The sequence below is a fragment of the Kogia breviceps genome, chromosome 10 (genome assembly GCF_026419965.1).
Source record: "Kogia breviceps isolate mKogBre1 chromosome 10, mKogBre1 haplotype 1, whole genome shotgun sequence".
NCBI classification, from domain to species: domain Eukaryota; kingdom Metazoa; phylum Chordata; class Mammalia; order Artiodactyla; family Physeteridae; genus Kogia; species Kogia breviceps.
The window spans coordinates 22,000,479-22,018,921 of record NC_081319.1 but is presented as its reverse complement, the minus strand read 5'-3'; the positions used below and the strand labels follow the sequence as shown (position 1 = coordinate 22,018,921).

The 18,443-nt window shown below is 39.8% G+C and overlaps 1 protein-coding gene across 4 annotated transcripts in view; it reads left to right on the top strand.

Moving 5' to 3' along the window:
- Positions 1-18,443, top strand: part of TAFA1 (TAFA chemokine like family member 1) — a 471,237-nt gene that overhangs the window by 448,065 nt on the left and 4,729 nt on the right. For all 4 annotated transcript variants that reach the window (XM_067043688.1, XM_059075122.2, XM_067043687.1 and 1 more), the window contains exon 4: positions 16,468-16,592. In XM_067043688.1, coding sequence (XP_066899789.1) covers positions 16,468-16,592 — 125 coding nt within the window. The remainder of the gene's footprint in view (positions 1-16,467; positions 16,593-18,443) is intronic.

The following is an 18,443-nucleotide window of genomic DNA, read 5'->3' as shown; positions in this document are numbered from 1 at the left end:
CAATGAATACTGAGTAATTAGTACTTCTTTTTCAGTTTTTATCTGTCTGTGGTATCTTGAATGAGAAGAGTTTGGTACTGTTGTGTCTTTAACACCTCTCTAAAATTTACTAATTGCCAATTTCTTAAAAATAGACTGAAGATATCAGTTTAGGAGGACAGCAGTATCCAACTAGATGCAGTAAACTGGTGTATGCATTGGGGGTGGGGGGTAGTATACTTGTATTTTTGACCTTAGAACAGATGATACCAGTTTACCACTTAGAGCAAGGAAACAAAGTTCCCTTTTTATATAAATTGATTTCAGTAAAAGATGTAATTCCTAAAAGTGGTACCCTATGGCTTAAAACTCAAGTAGAGCTCTTTATGTGGGTCATGGCCTCCTGCAGTTTGTTTTGCCCTGGCTCCTTGTCTATAAACCTAGGGTCCCTAGTTGGTTTTACAGCCTCAGTGCAGGGAAAGATGTGGAAGCCTGCGGTCACGTGACCTCCAATCGGAGGCGTGATACTGATGCTGAGTAGACATCCTTCAGGCTACCCCTGATGGAGATCTGAACTGAAGGAAATATTTGGTGAGGCCAGACTTCTTGCTTCTGCCAAATGAATTAATTCAGCCCCAGTGCCATCTTCTAAATTGCACTTTCCCAGTGAGGAATCATGACCCAGGAGAAGAAATTCATCTGACAGAGAAACAGTATCACCTAAGATGAGAGAGAGCTTGCTCCGGATCAAAAGTGATCCTTTCTGGGCTTCCCTGGTGGCGCAGTGGTTGAGAATCCGCCTGCCGATGCAGGGAACACGGGTTCGTGCCCCGGTTCGGAAAGATCCCACATGCCGCGGAGCGGCTGGGCCCGTGAGCCATGGCCGCTGAGCCTGCGCGTCCGGAGCCTGTGTTCCGCAACGGGAGAGGCCACGACAGTGAGAGGCCCGCATACTGGAAAAAAAAAAAAAAAAAAAAAAAGTGATCCTTTCCATTATCCTCATGGCATCTTTGATTTGCCACAGTATTAGCATTTTTATAAAGCCGACTTATTTAAGATGACCTCGATCAAATTCCTCAGTACCTAAAACGCACCCAGCCTCACCTTCCCTCGCTCACTCACAAATACACATGCATTTTTGCTCCAGACATGCTGAATCACCAGTAGTTCCCAGAGTATAGCATTCTAGCTCACACTTCTGGGTTGTGCACAGCTTTATAGCCACTGAAATTACCCATCTCGACTTTGATTACTTTGCAAACTACTCTTCATCCTTCCGCAGTTATCTTAGACATCACTTTCCCAAACCTTTAACCAGCTCTGGAGAAAGTTGCTTCGGTTGATTCACAGTTCTTTTGCGGTACGTGGGCATCTCACTGTTGTGGCCTCTCCCGTTGTGGAGCACAGGCTCCGGATGCGCAGGCTCAGCGGTCGTGGCTCACGGGCCCAGCCGCTCCGTGGCATGTGGGATCTTCCCAGACCGGGGCACGAACCCGTGTCCCCTGCATCGGCAGGCGGACTCTCAACCACTGAGCCACCAGGGAAGCCCTGTAACCTCCCTTTGATTCAATTTCCTTCTCTCTAAAATGTCAATAATTCTTCTCAACTACCAAATAATGAGTTGATACATGTGTCTATATGTTTCAAGATGTTGAGCTTCTTGGCTTCTTGGTCTAAACTACACAATAGAACAGGGCCAATTAGAAGATTCCTGATGGAAAAAAAAAAAAAAAGAAGATTCCTGATGATTGCCTTGTACTTTTTTTTTGGTTTTTTTTTTTTGCGGTACACGGGCCTCTCACTGTTGTGGCCTCTCCCTTTGCGGAGCACAGGCTCCGGACGCACAGGCTCAGCGGCCATGGCTCACGGTCCCAGCCGCTCTGCGGCATGTGGGATCTTCCCAGACCGGGGCACGAACCCGCGTCCCCTGCATCGGCAGGCAGACTCTCAACCACTGAGCCACCAGGGAAACCCTGCCTTGTAGTTTTGTATCAACTGCACTACATAGCCTGATGCATTTCAGGAATGATCTTAGGGTGCATGTGTTTTGTGGATTTACCTACTGTATGTGCTTTACCTTTCTGAATTGAGGGGGGACATTATTCAAGAAAAGTTGCATAATAAGATTCATAATTGAAAGGAGGTAATTTTGATATAATCCTTCTTATAGAAAGGGGCTCTTATGACCCAACAAGATGCTGTAGCACAAAGGCAGTACACCTTTACTCAAAATTTCATGTTAGCCATGTTGTGCCAGTGATTGTTTCTTCTTTGAGAAAAGTTATCATCTCAGAAATTGGAATGAAAATGGTTTTTGAGCTTGGTACTTGAGCTAGAGCCCACTTAAAAACTCAGAACATAAGAAAAAAAAATTTCTTCAGACCTGCCTTCTCCCCAAATGACATCAATTCAAAAACATTTTCCAACTCTGTCCCAGTGGCTTGGACTCAGGTAGAGATACATTTCAGCCTGCTGTGGGTAGAACAGAAAAGGATTTTAAATCAATAATAAATAATTATTAGAAGCCTTTGCTTTAGTTGCTCTCTTTCTCTTTTGATGGCTGATTTTCAGTCTTCTCCCAATTTCTTTCTTTGCTCCAACAAGCCTCAGAAAATACTTCACCATGAGAGCAATTTCTATATGTGCTCCTCCTCTTGCCCAAATAGTACATCCAAATGAATCTTAATAGTTTAGTAAAATTGAATTTAGCTTCTCTAGACCATAACAGTTAGTATTACTCCATTGTGAGCATATCTGGATTGTAATTAAGAAAATTCAACATTACCACTGACGCTGAAATTCTCTGGGAAAATGCCTAATTTACATACAGCTCTGCCAGTTCTGTATCTTCTGCATCTGGTGAGTTGTGAAGGAAGGTCTGATTGTGCATGTAAATTGGAGACACACATAATGAGGACAGAAAGCCACTCTCAGTATTGTCTATAGGTCAATTGAATTTCTGAATTTGAATGCCAAAAAAAAAAAATCAGTCTTTGACCATTGTAAATATTTAGTACAAAGTGGATAGAAATGTCAGTGATATGGCCTTGGTACAAATATCTGGATTCATTCATTCAGTTAGTCCACAAATATTTATCGAATACCTTCAGTTTTACTTAGGGTTGTGTTACGTGGTAAGTAATAGAATGCCCAACTGTAATAGCTTGAGTAATAGGAATTGATTTTTCTGGGATAACAAGAAGTCGAGAAGTTTGGGTTGTTGACATCGATTTAATGACTTAAGTGCCAGCATTGCAGCAGTTTTCCTGAACTTTCCTTCATGATAGCCACTGAAGTTGCAGCAGTTGTATAAATATTCAAGACAGGGAGTGGTGGGATTAAGGAGCAGGCTAGCAGTGAACTTTGCAGAGCTGGAGTATAGGATGGGCTCAGCTACATGTCTGATGGTTGGCAGGCTAGTTAGTTTGGGAGGGCCTCAGATTGGACAGCTACTCTCTGTTCTACGTGACGTTTCATCATGGTCAGCTCAGGGTTCCAAAGCGCAGCAAGCCCCAAGCAAAAGTACTTTCAAGCTTCTTCTTGTGTCGTGTTTGCTAACTTCTAATCAGCCAAATGAAGCACATGGCCCAACCCAGATTGCAGGACTGGGGAAATAGACTCCACTTCGTGATGGGAGGAGAGGTAAAGTCACATTTCAAAGGGGTGGACACAGGGCTTCCCTGGTGGCGCAGTGGTTGAGAGTCCACCTGCCGATGCAGGAGACGCGGGTTCGTGCCCTGGTCTGGGAGGATCCCACGTGCCGCGGAGCGGCTGGGCCCGTGAGCCATGGCCACTGAGCCTGTGCATCCGGAGCCTGCGCTCCGCAAAGGGAGAGGCCACGGCAGTGAGAGGCCCGTGTACCACAAAAAAAAAAAAAAAAAAGGGGGTGGACACAGAGGGAGAAGAATGTGCAGCCATTTCTCCAATCAGAAAATGAAAAGTTAGTATCACCTGACATAAAGAGAAGGTAAACACAAAAAATAAAAATGAATCAGAATTACTAAATCACTACTGCTAGTCAAGAAAGCTTTTCAGACCACCCTGGAAACCACAGTCCTCCCCGCCTCCTTCAGAGATCCTTAGCTCTCACACTGGGACTTACTGTTCTAGTTTCTAGGTTTTGCTGTTGAACTTTGGGAATGCATTACATCCTGCTTCCAATTTAGCTAAACTTTGAGTTTTTCAATTTAGCGAGAAGAGTAGGGGAGATGTGGCTTGAGGCAGTAGAACTATGATTCTGAACTTTCTGCAGCTGCATTCATCAAAAACATTGCCACATTTATATTCCTGGCTTTCTTTGATTTTCTTGCTTTCCTAGTATAAACATCAACATGAACATGATAAGTTGCAAAGTGCCAATATTGTGAATTTTCTCATGTATGTTGGCAGTTTCTACAAGCTCATTCTGGTTGTTTAAATAAAGTTGTTTTGGGGACTTCCCTGGTGGCGCAGTGGTTAAGAATCTGCCTGCCAATGCAGGGGACACGGGTTCAAGCCCTGGTCTGGGAAGATCCCACACGTCGCGGAGCAACCAAGCCCATGTGCCACAACTACTGAGCCCACATGCCACAGCTACTGAAGCCCGCGCGCCTAGAGCATGTGCTCCACAAAAAGAGAAGCTACCGCAATGAGAAGCCTCTGCACCACAACGAAGAGTAGCCCCCGCTCACTGCAACTAGAGAAAAGCCCGCTCACAGTAATGAAGACCCAATGCGGGCAAAACTAAGTAAATAAATAAATTTATAAAAAAATAATAAAGTTGTTTGATATTTTAGAAATGAAGTGTTTAACAAATAAGTACCGTGTATCATCTCTCATTTGCTCATCTACTTTAAAACTCATGTGAAAGCTTTGACATGCTTTTATGTCACTCAGACTGCCTATGTTAAGGGATGCTAAGCATAGAGCAGATAGTCTCTAGGTACTTTCTGATAAATAAAGCTGAGGTTTTCCAAACCATCCCAACAATTCCACCAAAATAACCATGCTAGTTGTATGGCATTGTGTAAGAGAAAATAAAGCACCGATTGTTATTTTCCATTTCTCAAGGGATTGGTGAGTGAAGGCATGTGCCAAAAACATATTGGGCGGTTCTTGCCAAATTACAAAAATAACCAATTATCAAATTATCTTGCCCTTTCAAACATGTACACACAAATAAAACTAGATTCAAGAGTGCTCCGTGATCAAGGTTTATACCTTTCATCTTCACGTGAAAGTTGGGTTATGTTTTCTGAAGTTAAATTAACTATAATAAATGAGAAGGCATAAAGTCTTCCTCAGAGACTGTGTGAACATAATAGCATTGTAGCGTGTTTTTGTCTTATTTTATCAAGGATCTGTGACACAGCCTCTTCCTCTAAGCCTCACTCCTCCCAAAATTTCCACGTTCTCAGTTATAATTCAATCAGCCATGCATGTCATCCTAAAAATATAAAAGAAACAATGTTTCCCGTTCATTTCCCCAGGATTTGGCTTCTAAGGCAATAGGTGAGTTCAGGGTTAGAAATATTTCTCTCCTAACTTGCCATCAATTTGTATAGATCTGAAGAGGCCTAAGAGGTTTTGTGTGCCCTGTTCTATCTCCCTTGTCTGAAGTCTCCATCAGCACCAAGAGCATCTCACTGGGAGTTTGAACTTTCCTTTAATCTAATCCATTTAGAAAATGACTCACAATTTATTGAATAAAATCGAGAAAATTGATACCTTTTCATTAGGCTGACAAAGTCTTTTTCACTGCTGGCATCTGAAATGTGTTTTCTATTTAAATTTTATTTATATCAATCTTCTCTAGTGGGAACGAAATTAATATGAAAGACCTTCCAATCGGTGTACAACTTTCCCATTACTGCCAAGATTGTGAGCACTGGTTTTGCAAAGGAACTGATGCCAAGAGTTTTCTGGGAATCATTTAATATTGGGGATTTCTTACAAAATGGAATCAACCAAAGTGATATTTTAATGTATCAGTAACTATAAAAGTGATTACCTTACCTGTGAAAAGAAAAAAGGGTACTTAACCAACATTATTTGATTCTGGTAAATCTGTAGCCATTCTAGAAAAAAACTATATTATAGAACCTAATAATAACCTAATAAAGTACTTTTTCAAATTGAGAAAATGCTGGTATACAAATATATTCCTCCCAGGAGCCATTTATCACATGGTAAGAACACAGAGAGCTAGCACCCAAAAGTACATAGATGTACAAGTGGCTTGAAAGTTTCTTGTAAATATCACTTTTAAATCTGATATTCCTTTTGATGTAAAATGTAGAACCATTTTGGAGTTCTTCTCTACACCCACATCTAGGTTAACCCCTTCCCCATTTTGTTGCCATGAATGTAACTGGATCAAATAGAAGTATATGCACAGGGACACACAATTCCAGAAGGACAGACATAAATGCACATTCTATTCTGAAATAGCAAGCTTCTCCGCACTGAGTTGGTTGAACCTGAGAGATCCATGTGTAGTAGGCACATTCTGTCCACTGAGGACCTCCAAGAAATACCCGTGCCCCCTAAGGACTCCAATGTAGTGTTTTTGGTTTTGCTTTTGGCTTAGAGCCTTCACTATGCCTGACCTCCCTGTTCTCTCTTTATTCTGTGACAACCCTCTCGGATTCTTTGAGGAGGAATTATTCACAAAGAAATTGAGGTCTTATTACTATAGTAGGTCACTCTTTTGAAAGTCAAGTTGGAACATGAAAGCTGGCAGTTAGCTGGGTTCGCCAGTTAAGCCACATGTTTCTGCACCCCCCAAAAACAAACAAAATCCATATTTCACTGAAATCATTAAGAATGCTAACAATGTTGGTGAAGCTGTACAGAGAAATGGGTACATTGGGTGGGAAATACCAGTTTGTACAAATTTTCTGGAGGACACACTGATGATATATATCAGAAGTACCAAACTTTTTTTTAACCCTTTGACTCCACTCCTTGGAATTCATTCTGGGGAAATAAATACATTTGGAAAGATATGTGTGCAAGGCGGTTTCATATAAGCATCCTTTCTAATAGCAATCAGCCAACCAACCCCAAAGAAAGACAACCTAAATTTCCAACAGTAGGGGATGAGTTAAATTAATTAAGATGCAGCCCTCCTATGGAATAGTATGCAGGCATTAAAATAATGATGCATTTCATTTATTAATAGACATGGAAAAATGTTTATGGTTCAGTGTTTAGGTTTTAAAGAAGGGTAGGAAACAGTATATGTGGTGTGATCTTTTTTCAGCAAAATTTATATTATTTATGTATATACATTTATTCAACCATTTTAAATATATATAGTGATCATCTACTCTATGTGGCACTGTTCTAGCCATTTGGAAATATATAAAGTCCACACTTTCATGGAGCTTACCATCAAGTGGGAGGAAAAGGCAGATATCCAGGCCAACAAAATATGTTCTGTGAATTTGGTAGTAGTATGTGCTGTGAAGAAAATCAAAAACGAACGTGAGGGGAAAGGGGCAGGGTAAGCGGGTGTGAATTCGTTTAGATAAGGCCACTCAGAGAACAAAAATTGAATTGAGGCCTGGTTCATATCAATTCTGGGAGAACACAGCCCAGACAGAGGGCTAGCCAAATCATAAAAGAGATTTCCAGGTTTGTAGAAGAGCTAGAGGGCCAGAGAGGTTGGAACAAAATGGGGGGAGGGGGGTGGAAGTGGGGATGGTGGAAGAAATAGGCGGGACCAAGTAACCTGGGTCTCTGTGGGCCAATTGTAAAGAGTGTCGAATTTATTCTAAGTGATGGAAACCCTTGGAGAGTTTTAAGAGATGAATGATAGGAATTCATTTGCATTTGAAAAGATCGTTCTGGATACTATGTAGGGAATAATCATAGAGAAAGTCTAGGAAGAACATACCCAAATGTAGCAATTTACCTCTGCCTAATGCAATTGTATTTATTTTCCTTTTTCTAATTATCCGTATGCTTTGAATTTTAGAAAAGAATATAACTTTTAACACTGGGGAGGAAGAATGTAAAGTTTTCTATGGTAGGCAAAAATAAGAACATCAAAATGTTTTTGTCCTAACAAAATTACACTTACTCTCTACTGTAAACTTCAGGGTTCGCCTTTAACACAGTATGTTACATTTGAGAATACAAGGGATGTACAGTAGGAAATTTGTCTAATAACCATGATTCTTTGTGTTCCTTCTTAACTGTATATTTTAAATTACGTACCTACACAAATGCAAAAAAAATATAGCTGGATTTAATTCTAAAATAAAACCATCAATTTAGGGAAAGCAAGACCAACATCCAGTGTTTGAAGTATAAGTGGATGCATGAATAGAGTTATCATGTATTGAAAGCACAGAATAAGCCAGAAACTCCAGCCCTGGTGTCCAGACCACGAAGAGGAATATTATTGTTGGCAGGGATTAGGAGTGTTCCCTTAAGTTGGCAAAACATCTGAACATTCTCTCTCACCAAGCAGACAGGTTTTCTTCATAGCCGTAGGAAGTGTACCCCTGCATTCTGATAAGACTGCCCATGACAAGTAAAAGATTTCTTTGTTTTGTGTTTTATCTTAAAATTCATGTGAAGTTAGCCTTTTACCTCATAATAAATATTCTTATTTGCTTTAATATGAAAGCACTTTGGTTGATTACTTAGTGGTTAAATTACCTCCTCATTTTCCCATCATTACATATAGTGTTTCTCTCCCACAGGAGGTTGTATGCCACTTTAGGGTAGGAACTGTGTCTCTTTTATGTCCAGCACAGTAGTTAATGAATAGCTTTTGAATGAATAAAATATAACTTTTGTCTTCAAATACCTTCAAGGAAAACTATCACTCAAGGAAATTGTACCACACTTATCTTCTGTCTTTAAGTACTGCCCGTTTCACAATCCACATCCTCACTTCCAGCCTCACCAAGATAAATTGCCTCAGTTTGAAAAGCACTAGAATAGAATTTGTAGAAGAGAAGCAGTGCTAATGAATCCTATCATCAGCTATAAATTCTATGTATGTCTCCAAAATATATTATAGATCCTACCGAGAAGTACAGTCTAATCAGTAAAAAGCAAATCTATGCATCCCAGAACTAGGATAAACTTCCATTTGAGAAAAAAAAAAAAAAAAGGCACTCACTCTCTATAAAGGTAATTGCATGAATGCATACATAGATGGATAGAGGACATATGGATAAATAACAGTAGTGATTTCCATGTGTTGAGTATAACATTTATTAGGTATTATGCTAAGTATCTTATTTCATCTAAAATTCACAATAACCAGTTGTGATTTTCATTAACTCCATTTATAACTCAGGAACCGGAGACTTGAACCAAAGAACTTTCTGAAGCCATTCTACCAGTAAGTGATGGAATTAAGGTTCAAACCTGTGTCCCTCTATTACGTACCCAAGAGCTTAGAGACTTAACCATTCCCTAATCCCTCCAAACTGGATCCAATCCTTACATGTGAGCTCACAGGAAAGAGGGAGTTTGGAATGTCTATAGACAATGTTATTCAATGCCTTTAATTTTCTGTTTGCTTTGATAAAGACAATCACACACAGGGAGTCGCTGCAGGTCTTGTGAAGAAGAGCATCGGAACAGCTGTTCCAACAGCCTGTGCAAAAAGGGAAGCTGGAGCGCTGTCCCATTCCTCCAATGGAGTTCCAGCCATTGCTTTAAATTGCATGACAGGTTGCACAAAAATGAGCCTGGAAATTTGTCTTGATTGATGTACTTATAACCTACTTCTGGGAACATGAATGCAATCATATGTTCAATCATTTAATTTATGCTCAAACTCTCATAAGTCATAGAAGCAAGCTGAGAGTTTGGCATAATATCGAAAAACAATGGTGTACTCACTAACTTTGTGAAGAATTGCCTTTTCTCATTGGGAATGATTTCATTCTTTTGAGTAATAAAAATGATGATGCTGATGATGATAGTAATAGCTAATATTTATTAAACATTTGCTGAATGCCAGGCACTCTGCTAAGTGCCTGGGATGGATTTTCTCATGTGACCCTCACAATCCTTCTATATAGGCACTACTTTTTTTTCTTTCTCTTTGTTTCATTTTTTCATTCATTCATTTAAAATTGGCAAACCTGTCTCGAGCTACTCTATGCCATTCAAAGATGAATGCAATATGATCTGTGCCCTCAAGAAATTCACTACCTAGAGTAGGCAGGCACATGAGCTAATTAGCTAATAATTAGGGTCCAGTTTGGTTAAGGTTACAGTTAATATGGTTGAGATACTGGCAACAGTGTTTCCTCAGTTGTTCCTAACATCACGTTCAGCTCTGCCCAGCTTCACGATTCTAGAGCAGGCATCCAAAAATCAAGACCTATCAGTTCTCTGCTTGAATGCAGTGGGGCTTATCTGGCATTCCAGGTGCTTGCTTCTTCCTTCTTGCATTTTGCACACCACTGCCAAATTCATCTTCCCCAACTATCTCTATAACATGTCTTCCCTTTGCTCACAGAATCTAGAATCTTCAATGACTTAACTTTCCTTAAAAAAAAAAAAAAATTTATGAAAAAAAAAATCTTAAGCCCAAGCATCTTGCTTTCAGAAACTTCTACAATCTTATTGAATTCCTCTTTTCCTACTTCCCATTGTGAATTTGCTCTTCTAGTATATTAATGTATTTACTCTTGGAGGAGCACTTTTTGTTCATTTTATCTCTTTACCGTAATTCATGCCAAAATGCCAGTAGAGCCTATATTGAGAAACCCTGAGATAAGTTGTAGGCTCTGAGGGCAGGGACTATGTCCTGTTCATTATTGTATCGCTCTCAGCAAATCAGGTAGTGCTTTGACTGTGCAAAGTACCCAATAAACATTTGCTGAACTGCAGCTCAAGTGTTATCTGCTGAAATGATAAAAAGGGGACCGCAGTTCTTAGACAGTATGATGTTTATTTCTATGTTTTTTAAGCCATTGCTTATTATATCTTTTTCTATTTCCATGGGAAAATTCCTCAAAGTGAACAGCAACAACCAAAGGGGGGAGAAAAAAAAAAAACAAGACTTCTGCTCCATTTATGATTTATCACTGAAAGATGGATTGACTCTCCTTTCAGTCTCTCTTCTGCTTGACAGAAATATGACCTGGTATAAGGGCGAAATCAAGACTCATGATTAATTTTCATTCCCACCAACAGTGCAAGAGTGTTCCCTTTTCTCCACACCCTCTCCAGCATTTATTGTTTCTAGATTTTTTGATGATGGCCATTCTGACCGGTGTGAGATGATATCTCATTGTAGTTTTGATTTGCATTTCTCTAATGATTAATGATGTTGAGCATCCTTTCATGTGTTTGTTGGCAATCTGTATATCTTCTTTGGAGAAATGTCTATTTAGGTTTTCTGCCCATTTGGGGATTGGGTTGTTTGTTTGTTTGTTAACATCTTTATTGGAGTATAATTGCTTTACAATGGTGTGTTAGTTCCTGCTTTATAACAAAGTGAATCAGTTATACATGGGGAGGGGGAAGGGTAAGCTGTGACGAAGTGAGAGGGTGGCATGGACATATATACACTACCAAACGTAGGGTGGATAGCTAGTCGGAAGCAGCCGCATGGCACAAGGAGATCAGCTCGGTGCTTTGTGACCCCCTAGAGGGATGGGATAGGGAGGGTGGGAGGGAGGGAGACGCAAGAGGGAAGAGATATGGGAACATATATATATGTATAACTGATCCACTTTGTTATAAAGCAGAAACTAGCACACCACTGTAAAGCAATTATACTCCAATAAAGATGTTAAAAAAGAAAAGACTCATGATTAAAGTGGCCTTAGTGATTTTAAGAATATATCAAGGAAAGGTGAACATTCTTGAAAAAGTTGAAGATCAGATATTTTTCTGAACATGGCACATTCATAGAGAGAATCCCAGAACCCCAGGGTTAAAACGGACTTTTAAGACCCTTTTTCATAATCACCACAGATAAGACAAAGTTAGATTTTGCAGCTGATATTTAATTAATTCAGTTCTTCTAAGTGATAAAAGTTCTTAGAGCAGTTACACATCTACCTCATAAGTTTCTCATGGATTCAGAAAGTGTTCACTAGTGGGAATTTCTATTAAAATGCTACAACTAATGAAATCAAGCAATGTGTAGCTGAGACTAAGAAGAAACAAGTTTAATCAGCTAGCTGTCCCTTGCCCAAATTATTTTTTAAGTTAATTTTACAAGAAACTGAATTTATTTATTTTATGCAAGTGTTTGTGTTGATATGAAATTTATTTCCAATAATAATAGAGGAGGGATTCCCTGGTGGCGCAGTGGTTGGGAGTCCGCCTGCCAACGCAGGGGACATGGGTTCGTGCCCTGGTCCATGAGGATCCCACATGCCGCGGAGCAACTAAGCCCGTGAGCCACAACTATTGAGTCTGCGCTCTAGAGCCCACGTGCCACAACTACTGAAGCCCACTGACCTAGAGCCTGTGCTCTGCAACAAGAGAAGCCACCGCAATGAGAAGCACACGCACCACAACGAAGAGTAGCCCCGGCTCAGCACAACTAGAGAAAGCCTGCGTGCAGCAATAAAGAACCAAGGCAGCCAAAAATAATAAAATAAGTAAAATAGAATAAAATTTTAAAAATAGAGCAGAGAGAATTCATTCATCCACTCAGCAGGCAATACATGTTTTTTTGGAGACCTATGAATTTTGAATACAAAACTAGAATGACTTGGCACTATCGAGATGGAAAACGTGGATTTTGTGGTTAAGCAGGCCTGGATTCTTGCGTTAATTTCTGAACTTCCTACCTGTGTAAGCTAGGGAAAGTTACTTAACTGTTACGGGCTTTAGTTTTTTTACCTAAAAAAAAATGGGTTCATAATAATATCTACTTCATAGGGTTGCTTTGAAGACTGAGATAATACATTTAAAAGTGCCTAACACAGAGACACGTAAGAAGCATTCAGAAATGTCAGTTATCATTTTTATTACTGAACTGACCACTATAATTCAGGCTATTTTAGAATTTTTTTTTTTTTTTTTTTTTTTTTTTTCTGCGGTACGCGGGCCTCTCACTGCTGTGGCCTCTCCCGTTGCGGAGCACAGGCTCTGGACGCGCAGGCTCAGTAGTTGTGGCTCACGGGCCCAGCCGCTCCACGGCATGTGGGATCTTCCCAGACCGGGGCACGAACCCGCGTCCCCTGCATCAGCAGGCGGACTCTCAACCACTGCGCCACCAGGGAAGCCCTAGAATTATTTTTATTTATGGTTTTATCATTATAATTATCTCTGTAAGAAAAAAACTGTTTAAAAACAACTAAATATCATTAATATTAGCTCATTTTATTAAATCTAATTGATCACTCCTTGTCCAATAATCAGAAGGTTTTCAGTAGCTTCCGAATTGGGATGAGAGGAGGCAATTTTTAAGTCCTTTCTTTGTGAACTTTTTAAAAGATATTTCAGGAAATACAAGTTCATGAAAAAACTAGGTTACGAGACTGTAGTTTGACCTAGGCCATAAAATAATATATATTAAGATGACTGTGGAATGCACAAAGCAGAAACAAAATAGGTCTAATAGCATCTTTACAAAAGCAACCCTGGAAAAATGAACTAGATTCTAATAAGCCAGAGACTAGTGCCAAGTCGTCAAACTCCATTTAGAAGAGGCAACTGTAACAGGAATTTTTAGAGACCGTAGGCAGGTCTGGGACATTTTTATTCTTAGAAAGCTTTTTCTCTTCCCCCCCCAAGCCAGTGGTCTCTGTAAACTTGAATTAGAAGTCATACTTGGGTTTTGAGATGTATTCTTTTTCCTACTGTCTACATTTTCATTTAGGAGCTATTAATGCTTGAGAGAAAGAGGAGAAAGTGCTTTGTTAGCTTGCAACAAAGTAAGTCAGCTGTGAGAGGGCAGAGCAGCCAGAAGAAGATGGAACAGGGTCCTTTAGAAAGAGGCAAAGATGCTCATGTCTGACCTTACCAGTGGTTGTTCATTATTTGTGTGCCCCTGTGAAAAAAGAGGGACAAATTCTAAATCAAAGGCCGCTGGGAAAGGCAGTTTCCCCTCAGAGCTAAGGTCAGAGAGTGTCCATTCGTGATGGTCGAGATGCAGGACAGCAATATTGAAATATTAGGTGGGCTTTAAGGGGACAAGCATGGCAGATGTGATTGGCCTGTCTGTGACTGAGCTCTAGCCGGCAGGGAGCCTCAGATCGAAGGCTCTCAATAAACACTGCCAAACACTGACTTGTATCTGGTTACTGGAAGCTTTGCCGTTTATTTTTTTTTTCCCCTTCAAGGCTACATGTTGTTTTTCTTGCTGTCAAAATATATGCTTCTCTGTTTAGTATTCTCACCTATTAATTCACACAAATAAGGCCTCTTAACTCCTGACTAACTTCTTCTTCTATTCCATACCCTGATGCTGAGACCTGTTGTTAAAAAGAAAATCATTCAAAACGTTCATAAACATTTTGGACCCTGTGAAGGATTCGTGTCTTCTGTTATTAGTCTGTGTTTTACCAAAATTATCACATTGTCCTGCATAAGGATAGAACAATGTGCAAGATTTTACTTCCTCTGCTTGCCCTATGCAATGTAGTTGCATCTTAGGCAATTTGGTCTGGTCCATATATAAGGCATGCTTCACATACAGGCAAAGTTACCCTTGAAAAAAATCCTTAAATTGACTGTATAATAGAGTAGACATTATTTTGCATATATAATCCTGCAGAGTGATTTTTATTCAAAGGAAAGTTTGAGGAAGACTGTATTCTAAAGGAAGGGGAAGTCTGAAATAAAAAAGTGTAGAAGGGGGAAACCTAAATGCAGGTAGATGTCCGGATGTTTAAACCATTCTGCTTCTTTTTTTTTTTTTTTAACATCTTTATTGGAGTATAATTGCTTTACAATGGTGTGTTAGTTTCTGCTTTACAACAAAGTGAATCAGTTATACATATACACATGTTCCCATATCTCTTCCCTCTTGTATCTCCCTCCCTCCCACCCTCCCTATCCCACCCCTCCAGGTGGTCACAAAGCACCGAGCTGATCTCCCTGTGCCATGCGGCTGCTTCCCACTAGCTATCTATTTTACATTTGGTAGTGTGTATATGTCCATGCCACTCTCTCACTTCGTCCCAGCTTACCCTTCCCCCTCCCCATATCCTCAAGTCCATGCTCTAGTAGGTCTGTGTTTTATTCCCATCCTACCCCTAGTCTCTTCATGACATTTTTTTTTTTAAGATTCCATATATATGTGTTAGCATATGGTATTTGTTTTTCTCCTTCTGACTTACTTCACTCTGTATGACAGACTCCAGGTAGCAATCTAATCCCTCTAGTGAATGCTGGGTGGAGAGAGAATTTTAATGTGCTCCTGCTTTCCTGTGGCGTGGACTCCATTTCATTTTAAGATTAATCTTCTGTGACATTAAGAAATGTCATGTGGGTTCTTTGTTGTTGTGAGAATTAAACGTCATGATGGAGACAAGGTGGAAATGTGAAGGGTTGGGAAGCGGCAAATTTTTTTTTAGGTAAAGACCTAGAGTTTCAGTCCAGTGTAAAGGCAGCCATTTGGAAAGTATCACAGAAGAAACACTCACAGACATTTTAAGGATTTTGCAGGAAAATGCCCAGGTGGATTTGTAAAAAAAACCTAATGCCTTGAGCAGCTTCAGAAATGACCAATGCTCTTGCAGAAAAAATTTTCACTCAGGATATTAAGATGTGGAGCTACTTGATTTGTACTGCGCGAATCTAGTCTCCAGTTTTATAAAAATCTCATTATCCAAAAAAGTGTGCTATAAATCAATCCACTAAATTCATCGCCAGTTTCGTAATGTGGTCGTCCTCAATATCACCCTGAAAAATAGGGCTATTTTATCAGAGGGTCAAGTTTTAAAAGTTCCACTCATATCACCTTAAACCTATTGAAAGGAAACTACAGCTCATATCAAATATACTTTTGACTGTAAAGAAATAGTTTCATATTATTATGACTGTTGGTTTTAATTTTGCAGGTTTTCTTTTATACTTTTGGTCAATTCATTTTTTCTTTTTTGGTAAGCCTTTGATATCTCAAAGGCTTTAGGGTGGGAGATAAACCCTGATGCTGGGTGAATAAACTGGCCTTTCTGAAAACAATAGCTCAACTAGTCATTGTGAAGAACAGTTAGGCTTTTTGTCCCTTTCACTGAAAAGAAAGTACCAGGTCTTTGACCTACAAACTTAACACAGAATTTCCTCCAAAAAGTAAATGTCCCCATTCTGTATGTTTCCATCATACAAGGAGATTATGAGCAAAATGTAGCTTGGTGAAACCAGATGGCATAATTATATTTGCATTTTAAGATGTTTAAGTCAAAATCTCATTCTTCTTAGTAGAGTATTCTTAGCCAATCATGAAAGATTAAAAAGGACCTAATGTGTTTCAAAGAGCATTAACGTCTGTAGAAGATCTCAGCCTCGTGCCCAGGTTCTTTGGATGAATTGCATACACACTTGTTTCCTGTCTTTGCACAGCCTCCATAGTGATTGGGAAATGGTGGTGTGAGATGGAACCTTGTCTAGAAGGAGAAGAGTGTAAGACACTCCCTGATAATTCCGGATGGATGTGCGCTACAGGCAATAAAATCAAGACCACAAGAGTAAGTTCATTTTTTTTCAAATGTCTCATGCGTGTTACAAACTGTACTGTTTGCCTTTGTGTTGTATTTACAAACAGCACCCAGAGAAGCTTTGAAAAGGAGAGGAAGAAGCCTTTTCCCCAGCAGAAACTATTCTTAACCATTCAGATCAGTGTCCATCCGTCAAAGAGAAGTTAGAGATTGAACTTGACTTTTCCGTACTGAGCAGTTTAGTGTTTCTCTTACTGAGTCATAAATAAAGCTAGGTTGCCACAGCCAAAGGAAAGAGGAGCCGTGAGGCAGTTATTTGGATTATGCATCTGATATCTATGGTGCTCAGAATGGATAATAAAATAAGGGTCTAGCCTAATTCATCCAGATGTTTTCCTGAACAGTTTTGCATTTAAGTGCAGCCATCTTCCAAAGGTTCTTTAAAGGAATTGTTTGATGCTCTTTTAGGGAGGTGAAAGAATTCTCTGATGTGAATAATCGGTTCTTACTTTGTGTGGTTAAATCAGGAGTTGGCTTCAGAATATGTAACGACCTATATGAGGCTACCCAGCCCATCAGCTTTGGTGTCATGATGCTGGAGCAGGTTGGAGAGGACAGCTAGGCCGGCCGTTGACCCTATAGATACTGGTCCGTAGGAAAGTCTGGAAGTTCTGATGGGGGTGTGAAGGGCGTTTGGTCAGGGTACTTAAGACAGTAACTATTTATTCGCCAGTACAAAAGTATATCAATCTTTTAAGAGCCAGTATGGTGATGTGTACATGTATCACATGAATATCAGCCCTGTTATATGTGTATGTGTTTTAAGTATTGGGTATTTTTTTAAAACAAGCTTCACCCTCTACAAATTCCAGTATGTTGAACTTGCAGAGTTCCAAAAGGGTGACCCAAATTTTAAAAGGACATCTCTGATTCCAGCCCCTGTATTATGAGTCTTACCTTGGTCTTTCTTCTCAGAATTGTCTCTTCACAAAATAAAATTGGTTCTTGCATCTTTGTGATGCAGAAAACATAACACCATAAGAAAATTTTTTTATATTTATAAAGTAAGTGGAGACACTGTGTGTCAAATTTAGTTGCCTGTATTGAGCACATTAGCCAGTAAATGGCTATACGTCCCTGGCTCGCACCCAGGAGGGAATGCCTGAACCATCCTAGCTTGTAAACATGAAATTGTATGCTCTGAGAAGCTCTGCCTGGATTATCGTATTTCATTTCAATGAGACACCTACGGAAGAGAGTATTCAAAAATGAGCCCAGTTCCTGATGCTTACCCCCCAAATCATCTTAATTAGTTGGTAGAGTATGGATTTCAGGTTTCCCTTTGGTTACATTTTACCTGAGGATGACTTTGCCAAATAATTTGAAGATACCCTCACAAGTTAGTTTTAAGCTACTCTAAATTTTGGCCAGTATGATTGGAATCCAGTCAGCATTGTTTTAAACACATTGCTGACTTATCCTCTGCCAAATCTCCATTCCCTCTTCCAAATGATAACCAATCACTATTGATGGTGAGCCCTGTTTTAATAGCACCTTCAGACTTGAAAGTCCGTAAAGAGCAATAATGCAAATCAAAACACTTCAGGATTTAGATATGTGAAATTCCAAGAATAGCAAGGAGGAGACTCTTGGATAGATAGAAAATAAAGGAACAAAACACAGAAATTGTAAGCGCTACTTATTTGTGACCCACGTCACTTTTTTTGATTTGGCCTTTGTAGAGTCTATTTTAAAACCATCAGGCATGTTGTAATACATCCTGGACATTCTCCGGCATCACCAGGGTGTGGTGTGGAATCCAGTCATGGTAACAGAGGCTGGTACACACTGTGTTCACTACGCCCCTGGATGGGCTGAGCA